We start from the raw sequence: 25,000 nt of genomic DNA, 5'->3' as shown, positions 1-25,000 counted from the left end.
TGCCCAAGAAGAGGGGCATGTTTAACTAAGAATTCCATTTAAAAAATTATATTCAGTATACATATTAAATCTCTCTCTCTTACACACACATACACACACACACACACACACACACACACACACACACACACACACACACACACACACACACACACACAAAAGCCCCTACTTGTAAAATAGGCAACCTCAGTAATCACATGACACTCACTCACTGAATGAAATTGTCTGGAAGTCAAAATATCTGAAAAAAAAAATCATAATAGAGATGGATTCATCCATGTAATTTCCCACCACCAAAAGGACCATCAATAAATCAACAAACAACTGCTCGGTAAAAAGTAAATCAATAAGAAAACCATAAACTATAATGCTACATACTGGTGTAAACATATAACTTGTGTCAATCCCCAGGTTAATCCATACCAAAAGATTGTTTCAGAGCTTCAGCTATGTACAAACAGCTTTCTCCTAAAAACTTTCATTGATATTTGCCTTGCTGTAATTATAACTGTTAAAAAAAATTTTTTTAATCTTATTCTGTACCTCAGTGATTCTCACTGTTACGAGATGTAATCTCTGCCATATTGTATGAGTACTACATCCATAATTTGCTGTCTCTCTTTCTCATGTATTGTATTATATTGTTTTGTGTTATTTTTGGAGCTTTTCTCCCTGGGCCTCCACTGAAAATGGACCTGTGCCCAGTCGACTTTCTCGGTAAACAAATGTAAAATAAAATAAAATAAATAAAAATAAACTTCCCTCCAATCTAAAGCCATTTAACATTCAGACATTTTAATTTGTGCAGAAGTTACTCACAGACTGACAGTTTACTGAGCTGTAATGCTGACCTTTGCTTTTGAAAAAAACAAATTCCCAGACTTTGTCAATAGCTCAAAGTGTAGAGAGGATTATTTATTTATTATATATTTATTTATTTTAGGGAAGAGTTAAGACAGGCACTGGGAGGCAGTAGAGAGTTACCGAACAGCTGGGTAACTACAGCAGAACTAGTAAGGGAGACTGCTAGGAAGGTGCTTGGTGTGACATCTGGACAGAGGAAGGAGGACAAGGAGACCTGGTGGTGGAATGAGGAAGTACAGGAGAGTATACAGAGGAAGAGGCTGGTGAAGAAGAAGTGGGATTGTCAAAGAGATGAATAAAGTAGACATGAGTATAAGGAGATGAGCCGCATGGCAAAGAGAGAGGTGGCGAAAGCTAAGGATAAGGCGTATGGAGAGTTGTATGAGAGATTGGACACTAAAGAGGGAGAAAAGGACCTGTACCGATTGGCTGGACAGAGGGACAGAGCTGGGAAAGATGTGCAGCAAGTAAGGGTGATAAAGGATAGTGAGGGAAAGGTACTCACAAGAGAGGAGAGTGTGTTGAGTAGATGGAAAAAGTATTTTGAGAGACTGATGAATGAAGAGAATGAGAGAGAGAGAAGAGTGGATGATGTGGGGATAGTGAATCAGGAAGTGAAACAGATTAGCAAGGAGGAAGTAAGGACAGCTATGAAGAGGATGAAGAATGGAAAGGCTGTTGGCCCAGATGACATCCCAATGGAAGCATGGAGGTGCTTAGGAGAAATGGCAGTGAAATTTGTAACTAGATTGTTTAATGAAATTTTGGAAAGTCAGAGGATGCCTGAGGAGTGGAGAAAAAGTGTTTTGGTACCTATCTTTAAGAATAAGGGTGATGTGCAGAGCTGTAGTAACTACAGAGGGATAAAACTGATCAGTCACAGCTTGAAGTTATGGGAAAGAGTAGTAGAAGCTAGGTTAAGAAGGGAGGTGATGATTAGTGATCAGCAGTATGGTTTCATGCCAGGAAAGGGCACTACAGATGCAATATTTGCTCTGAGAGTATTGTTGGAGAAATACAAAGAAGGTCAGAAGGAGTTGCATTGTGTCTTTGTAGACTTGGAGAAAGCATATGACAGGGTGCCTAGAGAAGAGTTGTGGTATTGTATGAGGAAGTCGGGAGTGGCAGAGAAGTATGTAAGAGTAGTACAGGATATGTACGAGGGTAGTGTGACAGTGGTAAGCACTGCAGTGGGAGTGACAGATCCATTTAAGGTGGAGGAGGGATTACATGAAGAATCAGCTCTGAGTCCTTTCTTATTTGCAGTGGTGATGGACAGGTTGACAGATGAGATCTAACAGGAGGCCCCATGGACTATGATGTTTGCAGATGACATTGTGATCTGTAGTGAGAGTAGGAATCAGGTTGAGGAGACTCTGGAGAGGTGGAGATATGCACTAGAGAGCAGAGGAATGAAGGTCAGCAGGGCTAAGACAGAATATATGTGTGTAAATGAGAGAGAGGGTAGAGGAATGGTGAGGATGCAGGGAGTAGAGTTGGTAAAGGTGGACGAGTTTAAGTACTTGGGATCAACAGTTCAGAGTAATGGTGAATGTGGAAGAGAGGTGAAGAAGAAGAGTACAGGCAGGGTGGAATGGGTGGAGAAGAGTGTCAGGAGTGATTTGTGACAGACGGGTACCAGTAAGAGTGAAAGGGAAGGTCTACAAGAGGGTAGTGAGACCAGCAATGTTATATGGGTTGGAGACAGTGGCATTGACAAAAAGTTAGGAGTCAGAGCTGGATGTGGCAAAGTTAAAGATGTTAGGATTTGCACTCGGTGTGACTAGGATGGATAGGATTAGGAATCAGTATATTAGAGGGGTCAGCTCATGTTGGACAGTTTGGAGACAAAGCAAGAGAGACGAGATTGCGTTGGTTTGGACATGTGCTGAGGAGGGATGATGGGTATATTGGGAAAAAAGATGCTAAGGATGGAGCTGCCAGGTAAGAGGAAAAGAGGAAGGCCTAAGATAAGGTTTATGGACGAAGTGAGAGAGGACATGCAGGCGGTTGGTGTGACAGAGGAAGATGCAGAGGATAGGAAGAAATGGAAAGAGATGATCCGCTGTGGCGACCCCTAACGGGAAAAGCCAAAAGATGATGATGATGATGATATTTATTTATTTTTGGAAAACATCTTTAAAACTGTTAAATTGATTACACACCCAGAAACACAGAAAAGTTATTGTGATTATGTAAACCGCAGACTGCTGCAAGAAATCAAAGTCACATTAGCACTCTATGCTTATGTCCGAACAGATGAATCATACCTGTCAATTCTAGAAGAAGTAAAGTAGCTTAATAAGAAAGTTATTTGCAAGGTTACATGGCAGTTTATATTGGAAATAAGCAGAGATATTAAAAAGGCTCTGTTTTTCATAATTATGCCGATAAGTCTTCCAAGGTAAATACAACTTCTGATTTAGTATGGAACTATACCTCTCAACCTTAGAGCAATAAATCTGGACAAAGCGAAAAATAAAAGTGGGACACAGGCCCAAAAATAGTAGACACCATTGAAACAACTGTAGCTGCAAACATTATACATCACTTATAATCTTTCTATCCCATTATTATCAGTTAAACATTATATGGCTCATTCAGTCCTGCCTTCTTTTGCATCAAAGAAAACCATGCTTTGAAATGACAAATGCATTAAAAATAATAAAACACATTGCATCAACATCCTGCAACTTCCTACCTGCAAGCAACCACAGAGCTTTCACTGAAACTAGGGCTGCTTGTTTCCCCAAAATGACAGCTCTCCCTACTTAAGTCTAATGATATACAATCTACCAGTATCTGGACTACCTGAAATAAATTAAATTATGGCCTGTAAATTGAAAGTTCACTTTGTTTAAATAAACTATATTTCTAAGCCCACTTACTATATTTTCAGTAACATCCCAATATCCATTTCCAGGTCACTTTACAAGACATTGGCAGTGGTAGACTTGGCATCCTTCAGAACCCCACAGGCCCACGCTAATACATTGTCCATTAAATGTAAATATCCATCCACTGTAAATGGCAAGAAGCTATGTCTTAAAAAATCTACTTCTGGCATGCGTACCCAAGTATTAGGTTTTGAAACAAAGAAAGATATTCTCCACAGTCCGTATGTCTCTGTCTTTAATAATCATCTACTGTTGCAGCACTCCCAACACATAAGCACACACATACACACTAAAATCCTCAACATTTAAAAAATGACATTGTGCCCACTTGATTTGCCAGTATTGATGATCCGCCAAAGCTATGCTTTCTGTTGTCCAATCTACCACTGCTTAGAACCCACCAATGAAAAAACAGTACTAGGTGCTTTTTTGTTTGTCTGAAAAAACAATACAACTTTATATGCTACAGTCCCACAAAGTCAGTCCACTACTGACCCATTAACCCTAGGCTGCCGTCTTATTCTTACTCCCTGGAACTGCATTACTTTGGATGACTACTTTTATTTCCTAAGCAAAAGACACAAATTGGAAGATGAGGCAAAAATCCAGACATTATTTGAAAATCCATACAGTTAAGAGGTATGAGTTCATGTTCAATACAACACTCTCCCTGTCAGGAAAGTCGCAATTTAATGAAAGTGTACTCTTAATGTATGACATATTTGTGAGCTAACTTGTTTGTGTTCAGTAGGTAGACTGATCATTGTTAGCCTCTTTGTGCATGCGTCTCTCTCTGTCATGCACATATATACACACATACACACACACTCTTCTACTTTCACGCACACAATTCTGCTTTCATGCATGCACTCACTCACTCCGTACTTACCTATTAATACAGGTAATTGCTGTCCCTTTCAAAGGCAACAGCGGCAAATCCACACAAGAGTCCCTCTTCAGCGAGAACAAACACACTGATTGTTCGGCGCAAAATAATGGCGTAAACACATTGACCCTTTTTTGGTTCAAAAACAAAACTAGAAGAGTGCTTTGGCGCATGTGCACACCGACATTAGCATTACAGGTCACGGGAGCGAAAAACACAAAACATAAAAATTGTTTTGGGGCATGCGTACATCGATGTTGCAGTTAGAGATTGAGGGCTGCATGGAAGAGCTCTGAGGGCCACAGGTTGGACACGTCTATTTTAGTAGATCTGATGAAGGCATGTACTAAATGCGCTTATCTGAATGTTTTTTATTAAAGCTCGTTTTTAACCTTTTGCACAATGACCTCAATGTTTCCTTTTATCTGTTTATCTATATTAAAAAATAAATAATAACTTTAACTTAATCTCTCAGTCTAAAATTATAATATAAAATCCATATTGTGGGAATGAATGAATGTTTAATGTGAATATATGTGTATATATAATATGAATCAAACTGGAGAACCTCTTGCTGTGAGGCAACAATGCAATCGCTGCACCACTGTGCCGCCCAGTATAGCTATATATATGTGTATGTATATATATATATATATATATATATATATATATATATATATGTGTGTGTGTGTGTATATACATATGTATATGTATATGTCAGACTTTATCAGTAAACAAATGTCAATAAATAAATAACTGAATAATAGATACTTGTTTTTGTTACTGTTACTAAAACTAGGTAATGGCTGAAAATAAATAAACAAAACCACAAAATACACACAATACCTAAAATCACAAGCTGGGTGCTATCTACAGATGACTGCCTAAACATGTTTTACTGAGAAATGTTCTAAAAATGTAGATGTCGAGCTGTTTTTCTGAGACAGAGCACTATTTTGGTTGGGACCACCAATACGCCTGCATGGCTATTTAGAATGCTCTTTTCTCTCTTCTAACTCATATACACAATGGGCCCAAATTCAAAAAAAACTTGCTCTCAGTGTAAGTGACCACTGATAATCTGAGCAGGCTGAAAGCAGGTGCTTCGGAATCTGGCCCCGGTAGGAAGCCTGTTTATAAACAGGCCTTGCACGAAAGCCAGTCAGACAGCAAGTCTTTCAGAATCAGGGCAGAGTTACACTGAATGCAACTGCTTTGGAATCTGCCCCATAATATGTTTTGTCTAACAAACACAGCCAGTCTCTTAATCCCATCTTTACTGAACTGACAACTAAGCATATTTACACTGAAAAAAGTTATATTTTCTATTCTTTTAAACATTATTGCAAGAGAAAAAAAACTCTTAGAAAAATGTGAAACCGCATTCATTCTTTTGCTGAGAAACAATATTTGATAAAGAAATCTCACACTGTTACAGATATAAAGCCAATTGTCAGCAGGTTTAGTTTAAGGTCAGAATGCCTGCTAGATAATAATAAACTGCAATATTTCTGACATATTCAGTTTAATTCAGTAATAGCTAGCTTCAGTTGAATTTCACACCTCCTGACATTTGCATAAGCTCTTTGCTATAAGGCTTTTGCCTGAACTACATTACTAAAAATACAGTTTTGAATTCTGCCTGTGAAAAATACACATAACTTTAGAAATGTAAAAGTTACAAAGAAAGTATAGACATACAAGTGGAGTTTCAACACACACTCTGCTTCTCAGTGATGATATTAATTTGTCAACCAGACATAGGTTCATAGGTTCATACTAGGCTATCTGCCCTAGGGTATTTACAAGCCTAGCTAGAGTGTGTTTGGCTTTCGCCACCCATTTTAAATTAATTTTGCTATGCCCTTTTTCGAGGTTAGTATACTGTGCCTCTGTCTAACAGTGACACAGAAGTGATACCCGGGGTAAACCTACGATCTCCCATCCACTCATCAAGATTCCTCTTGAAGAGAGTCAATGAGGGACTCTGCCTAACCTGGACTGGGATTCTATTCCAGAGTGAAGGGAGCCTCTAGGTTATGAATCTGTCCCTCCAGCATGTCCTATTTATTTCAGTGCTGAGGTTCAAGTCTCTTGAGCGTGTAGCTCGATGGGATTTGGATTTTCTGAGGTGCAGCATGTCCATTAATTCCGGGTTGGACATGGCTTTATACGTCAGGCACAGATCGCCTCTGAGCAGGCGGTATGCCACTGAGTAGAGCTGGAGTTTCTTTAACCAGGCAGCATATGGCATCTGTTTGAGCCCTTTGATCCTCTTGGTGTGGTACTTTTGGGGTCTTTCCAGTTGCTGCAGGTGTCCAGTAAGGTACATCCCAAAAGGGGCATTGTACTCAATTATGGGCCTGATGAGGGATAAGTAAAGAGGCATGATGACCTCCCCTGATCTAGATGTGAATCCTTTCATGATTAGGTGGGCTATATAAAATGTTTTTCTAACCACTTTGGCCACGTGGTTGTCAAATGAGAGATTGCTATCAACTTGGGTCCCCAGCTCCCTAATTACTTCTTCTGTACTTAATGGATTACCACCTATGTGGTAATTTGTGGGCACTTTGTTTTTGCCAAAGGAGATGACTATACACTTTTTGGCGTTTAGCTTGAGGCCATGGCTCTGGCACCAGTTGTCTGTTTCTATGAGGCCCTTTTGGAGGATGCTTGTGTTGGCTGGAGAGTCAATTATGGCGCCCAGTTTGCAGTCATCTGCGAACTTGGTCAGCCACAGTCCTTCCATGTTGGCCTGTACCTCTGAGAAATATATACTGAACAAGAGAAGTCCCAGGACTGAGCCTTGTAGGACGCCACTTGTAACTGGTTTTGAGTCTGACATGGCTCCAGCAATTCTAACCATGTGGGTTCTGTCCTTGAGCCAGTTTGCAACCCATCTAGTGACATAGGGGTTTATATTTAAGCTGGTGAGCTTATCTATAATGCCCGAGTGGGGTATTGTATCAAAGGCTTTTGTAAGGTCCAGGTAGGCTGTGTGGACCACCTTCCCCTCGTCAATGGCCTTGGTGACTGTTTCAAAGAAATTGACCAAGGTTAAGAGGAAGGATCTGCCCTTAACAAAGCCAAACCGGGTAGGATCCAATGTCTGTAGGTCCCCAATATCTTTATTTATGAGGTCCATGATGATCCTTTCCATAGCTTTGCAGACCAAGCTAGTCAGGCTTATGAGGCGATAGTTTCCAGGATCTGTTAAGGCACCACCTTTGCGGAGAGGGACCACTGTTGCTGTATGCCACTCTTTGGGTACATATCCTGTAGTAAGGCTGAGATTGAACAGTAGTTTTATGTTTGGGTTTAGCTCTTCTTGGAGTTCCTATAGGACGCAGCCCGGGACACCGTCTGGTCCCATTGATGCTGTGTTTTTTGCTTTGGAGAGGGCGGCTCTTACCTGAGCATCTGAGATGTCAGGGGGGCAGCACTCTGCTGGGATAGATATTTGCCCTTTTGGTGGGGAGGGTGGGAGAAGTTTGCGCTGAACCTGTCAGCTAGGATGTTGGCAATGTCTGTGGGTTAAGTGTATTTTTTGTCATTTTGGACTAATTCTGAGCATATCTGGGAATTCCCACCCAGGTTCCTAACATAACTAAAGAAAACCTTGTGATTATCCTTAGTGTCCTGTGCAATTTTTCTCTCGAAGCTGGCCTTAGACGATTTTATGAGTGCCCGTAGTTTTTTGCTCATACTGATCAGAGATGCCTTCCCTTTTTGGGATTTTGCTCTATCATGTGGTAGCTTCCTCCTTCTTTTGTATAGTTTGTTTATGGCTGGGGTCCACCAGACAGGACGTCTGCCTTTGGAGGAATGGGTCTTGGTTTTATTTGGGATTGCATGATCCATGCATTCTTGAAGGTGTTCATAGAATGCGTTTATAAAGGATTCTGCGGTCTGGGCCATATTTTCCACAGGCCCGGGGGCTTTGAAGGATTCCACCTCGGTTTTAAGGAGTGTGAAATTTGCTTTAGAGAAGTTTTTCACTGTGGTTTTTCTGGGCAGGGGGTGGGGTCAGGATGTGAATATCCAGTGAGATTAGTTTATGGTCTGATCTTACCAGTGAGGGATACACTTCTGGTCTGGAGCATAGAGTCCCCATGTTGGTGTTGATCAGGTCCAGTATGTTTTCCCCTCTTGTGGGAGTGGTAACAAGTTGTTCCATAGCATTTGAGTTTATAAATTCTAGGAACCTTTGGGCTAGGGTGTTGGAGCTAGAGTAATGCTCCCAGTCTATGTTTGGGTAGTTGAAGTCGCCCAATATAATGGTGTTTGGAGACCTTCATATTTTCCAGTGTTCTCAGGAAGGCCCAGTGGGGTTCCTGGGTTTGGGAGGGTGGTCTGTAGCAGGCTATAAACTGGAAGGCAGTTTTACCCACTGTTAGTTGCACATGGATAGTCTCTGATGCTCCGTGCTGTGCCACCAACCTGGAGGTGTGGGTATCTTTGACAAATATTGATACTCCCCCTCCTTTTGTGGTTCGGTCCAAGTTTTGGGGCCGAAAAGCAAGGTATGAGGTATAACCTGGTAGTGCTGGGGTGCTCTCGGGAGCCTTGAACCAGGTTTCTGTTACTGCACAGATATCGATGTTCTCCATGCTAAGGAGAGTTTCAAGTGCGTGCATCTTGAGGTTTAGACTTCTGGCGTTGAGTAGCATGACTCTTAGTTTCTTATCCCTAAAGCTCATAAAGGTGATTTTTATAATAAGAAATAAATTATAGAAAAAATAAAGTTTACTCTAATTATACCAATGTTAATATCTCTGTAATCATTGAAAAGACCCAAATTATCAGCATGATTTTTGCATATGCAGATGTGATCTTTATTTTGCTGCAAAACAGTTTTGCTGGTGCATGCTTGTTACAATTCATTTTTGAGATATTTACATAAATATATGTAGCGATATTTGCATATTTAATGGACAAATAGTAAATATTTGCAGAGTATTCATTGTTACATACCACATATTGGTGCATGGTTTCCCAGCATTCTGTGTTTTCATTTGATGCCACAGAGTTCTGGTTTAAGCTGCTAAAAAAACTATTAACATATAACATACTTTCATAATATTGCAGGAAAATAAGTTAGATTTTTTTTCAGGCACTAAGTACCCTATTTGGGTCAGGAGGCATTCCTAGTCTGTACACTGATTTGGCATGTGGAGATATTAACAGAAAATATTTATGCATATGTGCATATTGTATTGCTAAGCAGAAAGTGGTGGCAGGTAGACATGAGAAAATTTCAACCATTAAGTGGGCTTTCATTTGATACCATGAAGCTATATGTAAACTTTTTCAAGTTCAAGTTACTAACATAAACAGTATAATGGAACTTGGTTATAATTTGGCAAAAAAAAAACTTCCTCACTAACTGACCACTCCATTTGGTTCATCAGACATTCTTGATCAGTGTTATGACTTGTCCTGCAATACGATGTTCCATAATGCTACTAAATGGGCACTGCCTGAGATGTTTACATAGCATGTAACATAACAAATATGCATAAATATCATTATTTTGAAGCAAGTAAAAATATACACAAAGAGGCAGAAGATAAACACCAGGTAGCTGTGAGACATTTCTTAGCATTATGAAAGGATTCATTTGATATCACAAAGTACCACATAAGTTCACCGTAGGTCAAGTTATTACTACAAATGTTAATATTACACATATTCCTAGTTTCAAATGAAACAAATCATAGTATCTCATTTACTGACCATCCAAATTTCGACTAAAGGCATTCCTTACCTGTGTGGTGACTGGGCCACTGAAATGATGTTTCACAATGCTTCCAAGCAAGATTCTTCTTGCAGTTCTAACAGGTTTGTCTGTGTGACCTTTTTAAGTTTTGGTTGTTAGGATATTTTGCAGACACCTTAATGGTAATTGATATTAGATGGGTATAAAGACCCTGTATCTATGAAGCATAGCCATACAGTCCACTTATGCTGTGCTTATGAGGTCATAAGAAGGCCAAAACATGCATGTCCACAGTTAGTGGGGTTTGGATTTATTGGCCTGAATGTGTAAAAATAAAAAGTCATGCACATTCAGAGGCCATATAGCTGGAACACTTGATGTCCTTAAGTGGTCATCTGCATGAATCCCATGGGCCTCTCTGTGTATAGGAGGGTTTAAGGTATCACACAGTAAAAACCTAGGTTTTTCTTGTAGTTTTTACTAACTGGTTTGTCTGTATGACATTTTTACTTTTTGGTTTTGGTTGTTAGCTGGGATATTTTGCAGACAACTTAAAGGTAATGGGCACTAGCTGGGTGTAACTAACGTGTGTTTCTGAAGTATTGTCAAATAGTCCACTTACGCTGCGCTAATGAGGTCATAACAAGGCTGAAACATGCATATCCACAGCTAGTGGGGTTTGGCTTTTTTGGCCTGAAGGTATCCACAAAGAGTTAAAGAGAAATAGTAAAAGGTAAAGACATTCAGAAGCCACACAGCTGAAGCACTTGATGGGGGTTATTGGCATAAATTCCATGAGCCTCTCTTACAGGAGGTTTAAGGTATCACACAGTGAAAACAGTTGGACTGTCCATGTAATCAAATGTCAGTAGATAATAAAACCAGACCCTGCAGCTATGACGGTCTGTTTGATAAGTTAAATCTTAATTAAAGTTAAAGTTAAATCTTAATGTTGATTTGTGTGGCAGTTTTTTTTCTTTTCTTTTCTTTTTTACAATTTAAAACTTAAAAAAAATATATTCTGTTGTTGGCCTCATGAATCTTGGTGCTCTGGAAAACTGTTTGCGTGCAAACAAACTTTGTGTTTTATTTTTCACTTTATACATACATCCATAAATATAAATTTAAAAATCATGTTTTCAGAATGCAGGAACTACATAGCTTACAAAGAGCAGCACAAGTCCGACAGCATGAGTTACTCATTCACAGCAGTTAAGCCTGTCCAATTTAAAAAGCATAAATGCAGTTCTGTACCTTTAATCACAATTCTCAATACAAATTACATAACTTAAATTTGTTTAACTGTTAGTTAGAAACAACATACCTCTTATTACAAATCCAAAGGTGTTTCCTTCTTTTTGTAAAGTTACTTCCACTGTTTTAGATATGATACCAGAGCGCTGTACAGCTGAAGGATAAAGAAGAATATGCATTTACAAATAAAATAGCTAATTATGTAAAATGGTGCATTAAATATACATCTGTGAACAATACTGAAGTAAAGTGCACATTAATAATTAACAAGAGTAACAGGCTGCATAAAATGCTGTGTTGAAACTCAGTATGGCATGCATAATCCGGTTTGATTCAGGGTAGTCATCAAATGTGAGTCACATATACTAAAATGTCTTAGTTTCTATACTAATTCTTATATGCTGTGAAGGCACTGATATCTTCATGGGTAAATTCTTTTTGCTGCTGTTTTGTAGTAACTGTTGTTTAGCTTGTGGGTAATTCCTTCCATGTTAACATCTTTGCTACCTCAATTCTTCATTGTAACCTGTACAATTCTGCATTATGTATGTAATTATGTACACAGTATTGGCAATGCAGAACAGTGAATCTCGAAAATCTCTTTTCTCCTTCAGACTTCTTTTTAGGAGGAAAGCCCTCCCCCACCCTCCAATCTAACACATACAAATGCCAAGACTGCCATACGTTGGAGCAAAGGAAATATTCTGAGAAATGGCCATCTCTGACTTAATATATCTAAGTCATTTTTTGGCCACTCACTCTCCATGTTTTTGGAATTGCTCCAGCTGGTCTCGGCATTTCATATGGTTACCCACAGTATCTCTATTTATGTGCACACTGTTTTTCTGCCTTTTTGGTTGCCTATTAACTTGAAATAATTCTGTTGTTAATTGTTTTGGATGTTTTGAATGTAAGAGCCTGTAGTTGGTCATGCTACAATCATTGCTCTATGCTGATAAAAACATATATTAATTAAATTAAAAATAAAAATAAAAATATGTATCAGGGCACTGGTAAAAATGACATGGATCAAGAAAATCATAAAGTAACCTGTCATACTGTGTAACTCTATAACATTATTGGCAGATGTTGGAAGATTAGCATGTGTTAAACACACTACTGTAACATGCAAAAATGTAAAGCAATGCAAGTGGGAAAAAGGATCTCAGGAAAGCAGGACACAGAGGACACAAAGCCATTGCAAATGGAAAGAAACCTGAGGGAGTCATAGTAGTTGATTTAAAGGATGCAAGCAAAGTGAAAAAAGCAGGAAGGAATGGTGGGAAGTACTGGGATGATTGGAAAGATATATTAGCAGTAGAAAGGAAGAAGATAACTGTCACTACAGAGCTTGTAAGACCCTATTCTGATCAGTGTACGTGTTTCAAGTCACCATCTTTGTAAGAACACAAACAGAATAGAGGAAGTATAGAGAAGGATGCCAAGACTATGCATAACTTACATCAGAAGCTAAAAAAGAGTACACAACTGTTGTTCTTGTGAATAACAATGGGAATAAGGGCACATGATACAAACTTATTTGCTCCAAAGGGAATCTTCCAGAATCCAAACACGACACTAGGAGACGAAGAGCAGAATATACAGCCTTTAAAAACTGAGGCATAGAAGACCGTTTTAATATACTGCTGGGGAATACAAAAGTCAAATATGGCATATTCATTTCCAAAACTGAGAAATACAAACCTGAAGAGATGAAGAAACTTTATTTCAAAATAATGGAAATGAATGAATATGAAGCTTTAAAATAATTGTATTACAATGAGAATATTGCTATAAAGAATGCATATAAAGGGAGAGGAGTTGCCATGATGAAGAGAAATGATTATCATCATTTGGTCAACATTATTGAATGATAAAATTATTTATTTACAGCTAGATATGCATACAATGAATAGGTTTATTACTCAATTTAACACTGTGGAATAATATATGCATCTTAACCAAAATATAACATTAGACACAATTAATTATTTCCATACACCTCACCCAAGAATCTCAATATGCTATGGCTACCAAAAATGCATAGAGATACAATGTGACCTCTGATGAGGCCAAGTGTTTCAGGACATGGCTGGATAACTGAACCATCCTCAATATATTTAGGGAAAAAAGTTTACAGAAGTACAAACTGATGCAAGTTACTTAAACTAGTAGTGACTTCTTAGATTATATAACTGGCAATGACAAAATATACACCAACCATTTACATTTGTTAGTTTAGGCTTCTTTATTCATGGTGTTATCAAGTGAGTATGGGATTGAATCAGTTAGAAGGTATCTTAGTAAAACCACTCCCTTACCAACTATAACAGATATAAACACCTTCCAAACTTCCCAAAGCAAGTTACAACCAGACATCGGCAAAATCTTTTCACAAATGTTTCTTTTAGCCTTTTATGCAGCAACCAAATCTCTACTCCTACAATTTACTTGTAAAGATGACAAATTCTGATTATAACATCCCCCCTTCCTTAAACTTGCTGCTGAGAAAATGGCAAAATCACCAACCCATGTTTTAGTTCCTGGCTTATTCAAGGATGCATTTGTAAACACTCTCCCAAACATTTCTTCCCCCTCTGAACTCAAAGATTTTAAATCCATATCTTATCTGTGTCCACAAAAATCTTTGAAAAACATGTAGAATCAAATATTAAAACATATAAATAAGTATGGCCTACTATGCAATCAGCAGTATGATTTCAGGAATTCATTTAGGAAAATTACTGCCACAGATATGATCTGACCTAATATGAATGAAGAGCTAATGTCAGCAGGTACCTTACTGACATTACAAAAGCCTTCAAGACAGTAGATCATAATCTCCTATTACAAAAATCTGTATAAGCTAAACTTTGGAGATAACATATTAATATGGTTTACAAACTATCTGAAGGGCAAAAAAACTTTCAAGTTTATGTTAATAACACTTCCTTGGACAGTTTACTTATTATTGAAGTAGGTCAAGGCTCAATGCTAGGCTCATCGCTGTTCTCTCTCTGGTCTTCAGTGCCACTGCCTCAGACTTACCTAACCTTAACCAAGTAATCTATGCACATGACATATGAATAATGTGATCATTCTACTGTAATCTACACTTACCAGGCCAAACATAAGTATATGCTTCCTTCGATGAGTACCTGCCCAAACATTTTGCACAACTTGAATTCCCACAGTGTTTTCTCACTAAGAAAATCATGGGCCTAAATCATAAAATCTATACAGAGTGTCACAAAGCTTTGTACCTCTCCTCAGTGTCAAAGAGGTTACTAAGAGATCATCTCTACCTCATGGGCAGTACCTCAACAGACCCTATCCTGTTAAATCTTCAGTACAGTTGAAAGTCCACTGGTGGCATACACTCAGTCAAGAGATCTAAATCTGTTTTACAACATTAAAAGAATATGTTGGAGGGAAAGATATGGATCACAGAGAATATCACTTTGTTGGAATGATTTTCTTCTCCACATAAACAAAATACTTATTACAATATTCAAATGAAATATGGATGAATGTATGTTTAACTACAAATTCCCCCTTGGTTTAGCACCCTTGTCCCTCATGGATAGGGGTAACATATAAATGTCCTGCTCTTCTTCCGGTTATTTGTACTTACAATATTACAAAGGCAAAAACCTCCATGGAAATGCATGGCTAAAGATCCTCACAGATCAATATCCTAGTAAGCACTTACGAACATTAGTAAAACTCATGACAGTCTCGAAACTAAACTCTAATCAGCTTTCTCAAAATTATCTGATTTACTACTAATAACAAACTCCTGTTAAATCTAAAGAAGGCAACTGTTATTTTTTGTATTTTTCAAAATATCACCACTTGCCACATTTAACCATTAAGCAATCTAAAAGTATTCTAATTCCTAACGTAGTACAACTAAGATACCTTGGCATCACTCCAGATCCCACTTCATTCACACTGGCAGCATTACTATAAATATTTCTCAGCTAAAACTTTGCAATAGAATTTCCAACTGTCATCCAGCACAATGACAAATATCTTACTACCAAAACTAGAATATGGTCTACCACTGCTAAGCCTAAATTCATCTTGAAAAATATACAAACTGCAAAAAGCAGAAAACAAAATTTGCAAATTTAGTTATTAGCTGACATAAGCATGCACAATTGCAACCTCTTAAATCAATCTAGTTGGTTACATCCAAACAGAGCTATTCTCCTCAGCACATTAAAACTTAAAATTCTTCAACTAGGCTACCAATACACACACACACACACACACACACACACACACACACACACACACACACACACACACACACACACACTAAAAATAATTCTATCAGGGAACAGTTATTCTTAAGAAACAGGAACAAAGTTATTCTTTAAGAAACACACAGAATTACTTCTCCATTCTACCCCAACCAAAACTCAAAACTACAATGGGCAAAAAGGCCTTCTCAAGATAATGACCTATACTATAGAATCACCTCTCCAATAAATATATATATATATATATATATATATATATATAAATATATACACACAAACACATACATGCGTGCGCGGGTGTACAAAAAGCATTACAATTTATATTGTGTACATATTTTAGATTGCAGTTCTCTAATCTCTCTGGATGACAGCTGCCTAAGATTGTTCAGACAAAGCAGGTCCATTGCATATTATGTTTTTCTACTCTAAAGTATTTATTAACAAGCAGTACCTCTGCATATTTTCTGTACATGTTTGTGTCTCTTGTTACTGCCATCATATGACATCAGCTATTTAATACAACATATGATATGCAATGGAAATAATGCTGATTGTAATGTTTTGTACTGTAAACCAGTACTCAGGTCATGAGTGAAAAGGGTTATCAAACATTACAGTGTGTGTTTTTGATAACAGTACTTAAGTTTAACAACTAGATAGACTTAATGTTGTTGCCAAGGAATGTTCTACTAGGTAATGCCTATACTCAGAGGATATCAGAAGTGGTACACATAATGTGTAATTAGAACTTGGCACCATGGAAATTCTCTGACTCAAGTCTAAGGGCTTATATAGACAAGAAGACCATAGTGGATTAGCCATAATACACTCCTTCAGATTTTAAGCCTGCTTGAATTTTTTGACATTTGCAATAAAATAGATGGGACAAATTGCTATTGTATTAGTGTACACAGACACATAGATCTTTGCACAGTACACATACCAAGAAGATAAAACAATATGAAAAAGTATTCCTGATTTATGGGTATTGGAAACACATAACCCTATAGACATTTCCTGAAGGGACAAAGCAGAAAAAGAGAGGGACTGGGAATAACTGATAGGTGAAAAGTATTATCTTGCCCTAAGATGAAAGACTCTTATCCAGGACATTAGAAAGTTAATAAAACATCTTTTTTATCCCTTATGATTTAGTTGGGTAAGATTTCCTGTTGTGATTACTTTGTAATAAACTCTCAGTTGGAAGAGTCTTCCTTCAGATGAGACATTAAACCAAAGTCCATCTGCCTGAACTGTTGGTAGCTCAAGTGGATATAAAACATCCCACAGCATTTATTGAAAAGAGTAGGGGGTTCTTTGTTAAAGTCATCCCATCATCATTTCATACATAAAATTAATATCTCAAATATTTACAAAACAATGCAAGAACATTCTTAAAAACATGCATAAAAAATAAACTACATATCACTGATCTGCACCCCTACTTATTTTATCCCTTTACCCTTTTTTTCCACAGCTAGTACTTTATGCTTCTAATAATCTCTGCTGTAGCCCATACTTTATTAAATAATACTTTTTAGGTCTTGTTTGCCAAACCAGGAATACTATTGCCATACATAATTTGTATTTTTATCTTGTATTATTTCATTTTGTTTATAACAACATATGCAGTGCTTTACATTTTAGTCCCTTTTAACAGTCTCATAAAACACTGTTTTCTTAAACTCTCCCATTATTTAATCACTCTCAGGCACTCAAAAAACACATTTCCTTTGTTTCTAACTTATTACATTTTCAACATTTCCTATGTTCTATTACTTTATACATCATCTCACCTTTTACTGGCAATTTTTAATCATTAACCTCCACATAATGGGCCGGATTCAATAAAGTGTACACTAAGTGTACACAATATGTATTCAATAAAATTGTCACATCTTTTGTGCTTTCTAGTCACTCAGAAAGATTACACTAAGTGTACATGTAGTCTACACTTTGTGGTAACTTTTATGAATCCCTGTCAATATTTAAAGCTGCAAGAATATCAGTAGGAAAACTAAAATTAGGAGGAAGAAGGTCATGTCTGCATTGTCTGTTCACTCAGAACAGTGTACACTTACTGTTAGGCTTTATTGAATATGGCCCATTGTCTTGTTCATCTTTCCATTCAGCAAACATTCTTCTCCTTTTCTCAGTTGCTTCGCTTAGACCTCTGCCAAATGTCTCCCATGGATTAACATAATATTTTTGTATGATTTATACATATCACATAATTTTTGCTTAATCATTTCTATAGCAATCTTCTATTTTCTCCTTTATCCATTGCCTTTCTTCTACAATATTTCTACTTTTAATTTTCCCCATAACTTTTCTTATATTTTAATTCTAGCCTTACTATTACAGCATTGTCCTTTTCATGTCTCTTACCTTTCAAAACCCACTGCATACATAATGATGCTGAAACACAACTGAATTTTTCAAATTCAGTCCCCCTTTCTCTACTCTGTTATACACTATTCCTCTCTTTACTGGATTTATCCTCAACCCTGATATGGTGTTGAACACTATCTGTATCAACTCTTTTTCTAAATCTCCCAGAAATGTTGCAACTGCTTTGATGGAGCTCAATTTGCCTAAAATAGTAGCATTTATTAAATATACTTTTTTTCTTGAATCATAACTTAAACAACTTCCATAACATATTTTTCTATTACACTTTTCAGTTGCATTGTTATGCATTCATATTCTCTAAATGTTATCCCTAATACTTCTATTTATTTTTTACTAAAATAAAATCCTGCCTTCCCAAAACCTTTGCTTTTTACCTACTAATACTCAACCTACCCATCTTAAACTTTCTTCTATCTTCCTAGCAAATTCTACTATCCATCATTTTTGGAAATAATTACAATCATCTGTGTATTACATTATTAATGGCATATTTGCTCCCACTCCATATTTATATATTCCTTCCTTCATTCCCTTATTTACATACTATACTACTGCATTCATTATCAATGTGAAAACCACATTACTGAAGGGACATCCTTGTCTGAACCTCTTTTGAATTCTAATATTCCCCTTTCCCAGTCATTAATAATCACATTTACTATACCACATCCTGACTTTATTAAATGATTTACTTTTTTATATTATATGATTCCATAATATACTATAATTATTTCCTCTTTTTATCATATGCCTTGTCTACACCACATGATGAAATGCCTGAAATGGGTGGTAGAATGCGCACTGTGGGACAGACAAAGAAATGAGGACATCAGACCAGTAGCCCAAGTAGTTCCAATTGCAGAGAAGGTCAACAAGAACAGATTACGGTGGCTTGAGCAGGAAGACAAGAGAAAATAAAGATGTCCAGTAAAGAAATGTATGGTTTGTGTGTATCCGAAAAACAAATGCTTGGTGCTGATACCCCAACCAGAGAACAACGATTGAGAAGCCACAAAAACAAAAGAACTCTGGAACGGTGCTGTTATGTATCCAAAAATTTTAATAAAACTCTGCCATAAAAAACATACAAACTTCTGAGAGGTAAGCGCTTTCGGGTGTTAACCCTTCATCAGACAAAGGTAAAATGGTGCAGAACACAATTTAAATAAGAACACACCCAATGAACAATTAGTAAAATCAATTCAGTAGAAGACCCGCCTATTTTTTAAGGTGGGTTTAATAGGAACAACATCATTGAGCCCTGGATTCCTATGTGCCATAAACTCTAGGATCTTCCTTGACTCTATCTGTTCTGTGTAGTGTTTTATATCACCTCCTCTCTTGTTAAGCCTTACATTGACTATGGCCCTAAAAGTAAAACAATGTGTAGGATGTTCACTAACATGTCTGAACAAAGCATTATGTGTGTCCTTGTTTCTTATACTAGAAAGATGTTGCAATATTCTAACTTTGAACATATTATTCATCTTGCCCACGTAAAAACATGGGCAAGATTTACAATTAGCCAGATACACTATATCCTTAGTCCTGCAAGTGGCTTTAGCTTTCAACATATGGGTCCTATTGGTAACAGGATGTATAAAGAAACATCTTGAGAAATATAAGGGCAGGCCTTGCATCTACCACAAGGCTTGCTGCCTACAGATAAAGCAGGGGTATAAGATAAACTAACATGTTCCCCACATAGAATGTCTTTTAGACTCTTATTCTTCCTATATCCAAATACTGAGTCGGCCCTACTATGGTGTTGATTCTATCATCACTAGTAAGAATGTTCCAGTTGTCCCTTATAATTCCAGTGATATCTTTATATCACTACTATAAGTGAACATAACCTTAAATCTAGCATCCTGTTTCATTTCTCTTAAGGGTATAGCTAAGTCCCTAGCGGGCCTAGATAACCAGGGCTTATATTTATGACCCCTTTATCTCTATGCTTCTCTATAACATCTTTGACCATGGTTTCATTATACCCCTCTCTACAAAAGACCCTTCAAACTCTCCAATTCATTGTTGAAACAAATATCATCCGTGCAGTTCCTAGATAACCTGGCTAGCTGTCCTTGTACTATGTTGGGAAAAGTGTATCGTGGATGCATACTATCAAAAGTTAAAATGTATTTTCCAACACTCCTTCCTATACAGACTGGTAGAAAACCTTGTAAAGTCTGTCTATTGTGACATCTAAGAAGTCTATCTCAGTATAGGATGTTACTTCTGTAAACTTAAAGAAATCTGTTGTGGAGTGTAGAAAATCAATAAATAATTTAAGGAGATGGTATCACCCTTCCACAAAATAAAAACATCATCCACAAAGCGTTTATAAAAGCCAATATATGGCTTCCATTCTCTATTGTTAAAATGTACAAATTCTCCCAATTGGCTAGTACCAGGTTAGCATAAGTATTCGCACAGGGTGTGCCCATGGCTACACCCTGTGCTTGCCTATATGTCTGTTCTAGACCCAAAAATACATTATTTTCCAAAACTAACCTAAGTATAGTTGTAACCTGTTTAATATGATGATCTAGGGCTCCATTTTCTCTCAACAATGTATCGATAGCCATTATGCCGTAATCATTGTGTATAACCGTGAAAAGGCTCTGTACGTCCAGTGTAACCATGAGATAATGTGAATCATGAGGGGCCCTAACTAACCCTCCAAGTGCCTTCAAAAAATCTCCTGTGTCTGTTAATATATTTTCCATTTTATTAATCTATAGGTGTGTGTGTCAGATAGCAAACGTGCTAGGATGTCTATATAACTCCTCAGCATTCAAAACATATGAGGACAAATTATATACAATGTTATCATTGTCGCAGTTACCACAAGTAGTCACTCTAATGTTCTCCGCTTCTTGCGCGGGTCTCTGCCTGTATATAATTTGTCCTCATATGTTTTGAATGCTGAGGAGTTATATGTGTTGAACAAGGATTTGTCATTTGTCCCGAGCAGGACTTGCAATTATCAAGATGTAGTCATGGATCTCATGCTTTTTTGCAGGGGAGTGGCTCTTAGAAATATGTTTGGCTATGTTGTTAATAGTAGTTCCACACTTAGACAGCCTAGCACGTTTGTTCCTCCATTGACACCATCTTTACAACTGTTTATTAATGCCTGTGAAAGGGACCTTATGGCATACTTTCATAATGGTAGTACTCTGAAATATTATAATCTAACTGCATTACAGAGACAAGCCCTCCAAAATTTATGTGATAATAGAGATATTACCATTAAGATGGCTGATAAAGGAGGGGCCATAGTTGTGATGGATACATTGGTATATCACAACAAATTAAGCCAGTTACTATCTGACACACACACCTATAGATTAATGAACCCTTTAATGGTGAAACATATGATAGAGAAAGTCCACAAGACCTTGGAAGAACTCTTGGATGACATGGTCATAAGTGAAGAGTTATACAATTTTCTTAGAATGGAAGGGGTTGTTATACCACTCTTCAAAGGACTGCCTAAAATACATAAATCTTTGACAGACCCCCCGATACGACCCATAGTATCAGGTAGAAAATGGGTCACAGAAAATGCCTCTATATGGTTAGAAACCACACTTAGGCCATATGTTAATAAAATGGAAAATATATTAACAGACACAGGAGATTTTTTGAAGGCACTTGGAGGGTTAGTTAGGGCCCCTCATGATTCACATTATCTCATGGTTACACTGGACGTACAGAGCCTTTTCACGGTTATACACAATGATTACGGCATAATGGCTATCGATACATTGTTGAGAGAAAATGGAGCCCTAGATCATCATAGTAAACAGGTTACAACTATACTTAGGTTAGTTTTGGAAAATAATGTATTTTTGGGTCTAGAACAGACATAGGCAAGCACAGGGTGCAGCCATGGGCACACCCTGTGCGAATACTTATGCTAACCTGGTACTAGCCTATTGGGAGAATTTGTACATTTTTAACAATAGAGAATGGAAGCCATATATTGGCTTTTATAAACGCTTTGTGGATGATGTTTTTATTTTGTGGAAGGGTGATACCATCTCCCTTAAATTATTTATTGATTTTCTACACTCCACAACAGATTTCTTTAAGTTTACAGAAGTAACATCCTATACTGAGATAGACTTCTTAGATGTCACAATAGGACAGACTTTACAAGGTTTTTCACCAGTCTGTATAGGAAGGAGTGTTGGAAAAATACATTTTTAACTTTTGATAGTATGCATCCACGATACACTTTTCCCAACATAGTACAAGGACAGCTAGCCAGGTTATCTAGGAACTGCACGGATGATATTTGTTTCAACAATGAATTGGAGAGTTTGAAGGGTCTTTTGTAGAGAGGGGGTATAATGAAACCATGGTCAAAGATGTTATAGAGAAGCATAGAGATAAAAGGGGTCATAAATATAAGCCCTGGTTATCTAGGCCTGCTAGGGACTTAGCTATACCTTTAAGAGAAATGAAACAGGATGCTAGATTTAAGGTTATGTTCACTTATAGTAGTGATATAAAAGATATCACTGGAATTATAAGGGACAACTGGAACATTCTTACTAGTGATGATAGAATCAACACCATAGTAGGGCCGACTCAGTATTTGGATATAGGAAGAATAAGAGTCTAAAAGACATTCTATGTGGGGAACATGTTAGTTTATCTTATACCCCTGCTTTATCTGTAGGCAGCAAGCCTTGTGGTAGATGCAAGGCCTGCCCTTATATTTCTCAAGATGTTTCTTGTATACATCCTGTTACCAATAGGACCCATATGTTGAAAGCTAAAGCCACTTGCAGGACTAAGGATATAGTGTATCTGGCTAATTGTAAGTCTTGCCCATGTTTTTACGTGGGCAAGACAAATAATATGTTCAAAGTTAGAATATTGCAACATCTTTCTAGTATAAGAAACAAGGACACACATAATGCTTTGTTCAGACATGTTAGTGAACATCCTACACATTGTTTTACTTTTAGGGCCATAGTCAATGTAAGGCTTAACAAGAGAGGAGGTGATATAAAACACTACACAGAACAGATAGAGTCAAGGAAGATCCTAGAGTTTATGGCACATAGGAATCCAGGGCTCAATGATGTTGTTCCTATTAAACCCACCTTAAAAAATAGGCGGGTCTTCTACTGAATTGATTTTACTAATTGTTCATTGGGTGTGTTCTTATTTAAATTGAGCTCTGCACCATTTTACCTTTGTCTGATGAAGGGTTAACACCCGAAAGCGCTTACCTCTCAGAAGTTTGTATGTTTTTTATGGCAGAGTTTTATTAAAATTTTTGGATACATAACAGCACCATTCCAGAGTTCTTTTGTTTTTATGGTTTGTGTGTAAGAAGACCTGTAGCAGTCAAGGATGACTGTCGAAGAACATCAGACAGTGGCAATGAATTGAGAGAGATTGCTCCAGTTGACATGATATCCCAACCCTATGTACAAAAATGGGAAAAAGAGGATTGATGATGACTGTCCACATCACATCTTATAATTCTTACAACTTCCTTTTGTACCTTTATATTATTCACTACTGCATTAATTAACATAAGCAGGAAATTTAACAAAAAATATGGATTTGATATATATTTTCATATATTCCTTCCAGCTACTCATTTTCCAATACTTTTTCCAGTCTTGTCTGTGTTATTTATTTAATATTAATAAAATAATAATGAATATAATCGGTGTCCAGTTTACTAAGTTTTTTCTACTTTTTTCAAACTCAGTTTTATTGTTCCTTCTAATATATTTCCATCCATTTGTTTATCACCTTTATTAATATATTAAAAAAAACTTTAATACCATCTGGCCAAGCACTGACTTTTCATTAACTATCTTATGTGCTTATTCCACTTTTTCCATTATTTCCTTACTTAACTCTTGTTCTTCTACTTCTAATGATCTTCTCTCCCATAAAATTTACAAAAATAATTAATAATTCTTGTCCAGTTTTCCTGTTGTTTGTCTATTTTCCCTTCTTCTGTAATAATTCCTTCAAGTATGATTTTTTTCACTTTTAACATTATTTCCTACAAAAAGGTAACACCCCTTCCTTAGTTCTTTGTACCTGAAAGGGGCTCCTTAATAAATTCTGTACTTTTTTAATTTTCTAATATAATTCTCTTTCTCTTTTAACATAATGATCATTATATTCACCTGTCAATTCCATATTTTTGTTACATTTCCACATTTATTCTTATTTTCCTAAAAAATTATTTTTTTTGCACTTTCACATACACCTTTTTAAATTTTCCTTTTATATTTAATCACCTTAGTCTAGTTCTCACACACAGATCTCATTGTTATATGCTTTCTACATAGCACCTTTGCTTCTTCATTACGTTTTCTCCACTGTATTCACTATTTAATATACTTATACATGTTAAACATTTGTCTTGCTTAATATTTTCATTTACTTATTTTCTTGCACAAGTGGTTTCATGATTCTGGTTTAACCGTTCATCCCTTAATTTATTCCAATGTATCTGAAAACATTACATTATTTGTTTCTGTCTTTACATTATTCCTTCAATATGAGAACATTCTATCCTTTCCCATTTTCATTTCACCCACCCTTAAAAGATCTTTTAATGTTTTATTTCTCTTGAAATGTTAATGTTTTGCTTCATGACACAGTTAAAGTCACCATTCATAATTATACTCATGTTAACTGTTAAATA

The 25,000-nt window shown here is 36.9% G+C and overlaps 1 protein-coding gene across 1 annotated transcript in view; it reads right to left on the bottom strand.

The window, feature by feature from the left end:
- GRIP1 (glutamate receptor interacting protein 1) overlaps positions 1 to 25,000 on the bottom strand; it is a 2,220,015-nt gene that overhangs the window by 1,481,980 nt on the left and 713,035 nt on the right. The window contains exon 5 of the mRNA XM_044088060.1: positions 11,694 to 11,777. Coding sequence (XP_043943995.1) covers positions 11,694 to 11,777 — 84 coding nt within the window. The remainder of the gene's footprint in view (positions 1 to 11,693; positions 11,778 to 25,000) is intronic.

Source organism: Protopterus annectens, chromosome 11.part0 (assembly GCF_019279795.1).
Source record: "Protopterus annectens isolate FY-2018-M chromosome 11.part0, PAN1.0, whole genome shotgun sequence".
Taxonomy (NCBI): Eukaryota; Metazoa; Chordata; order Ceratodontiformes; family Protopteridae; genus Protopterus; species Protopterus annectens.
The sequence above is the reverse complement of the archived record's forward strand: the minus strand, read 5'-3'. Positions and strand labels throughout refer to the sequence as shown.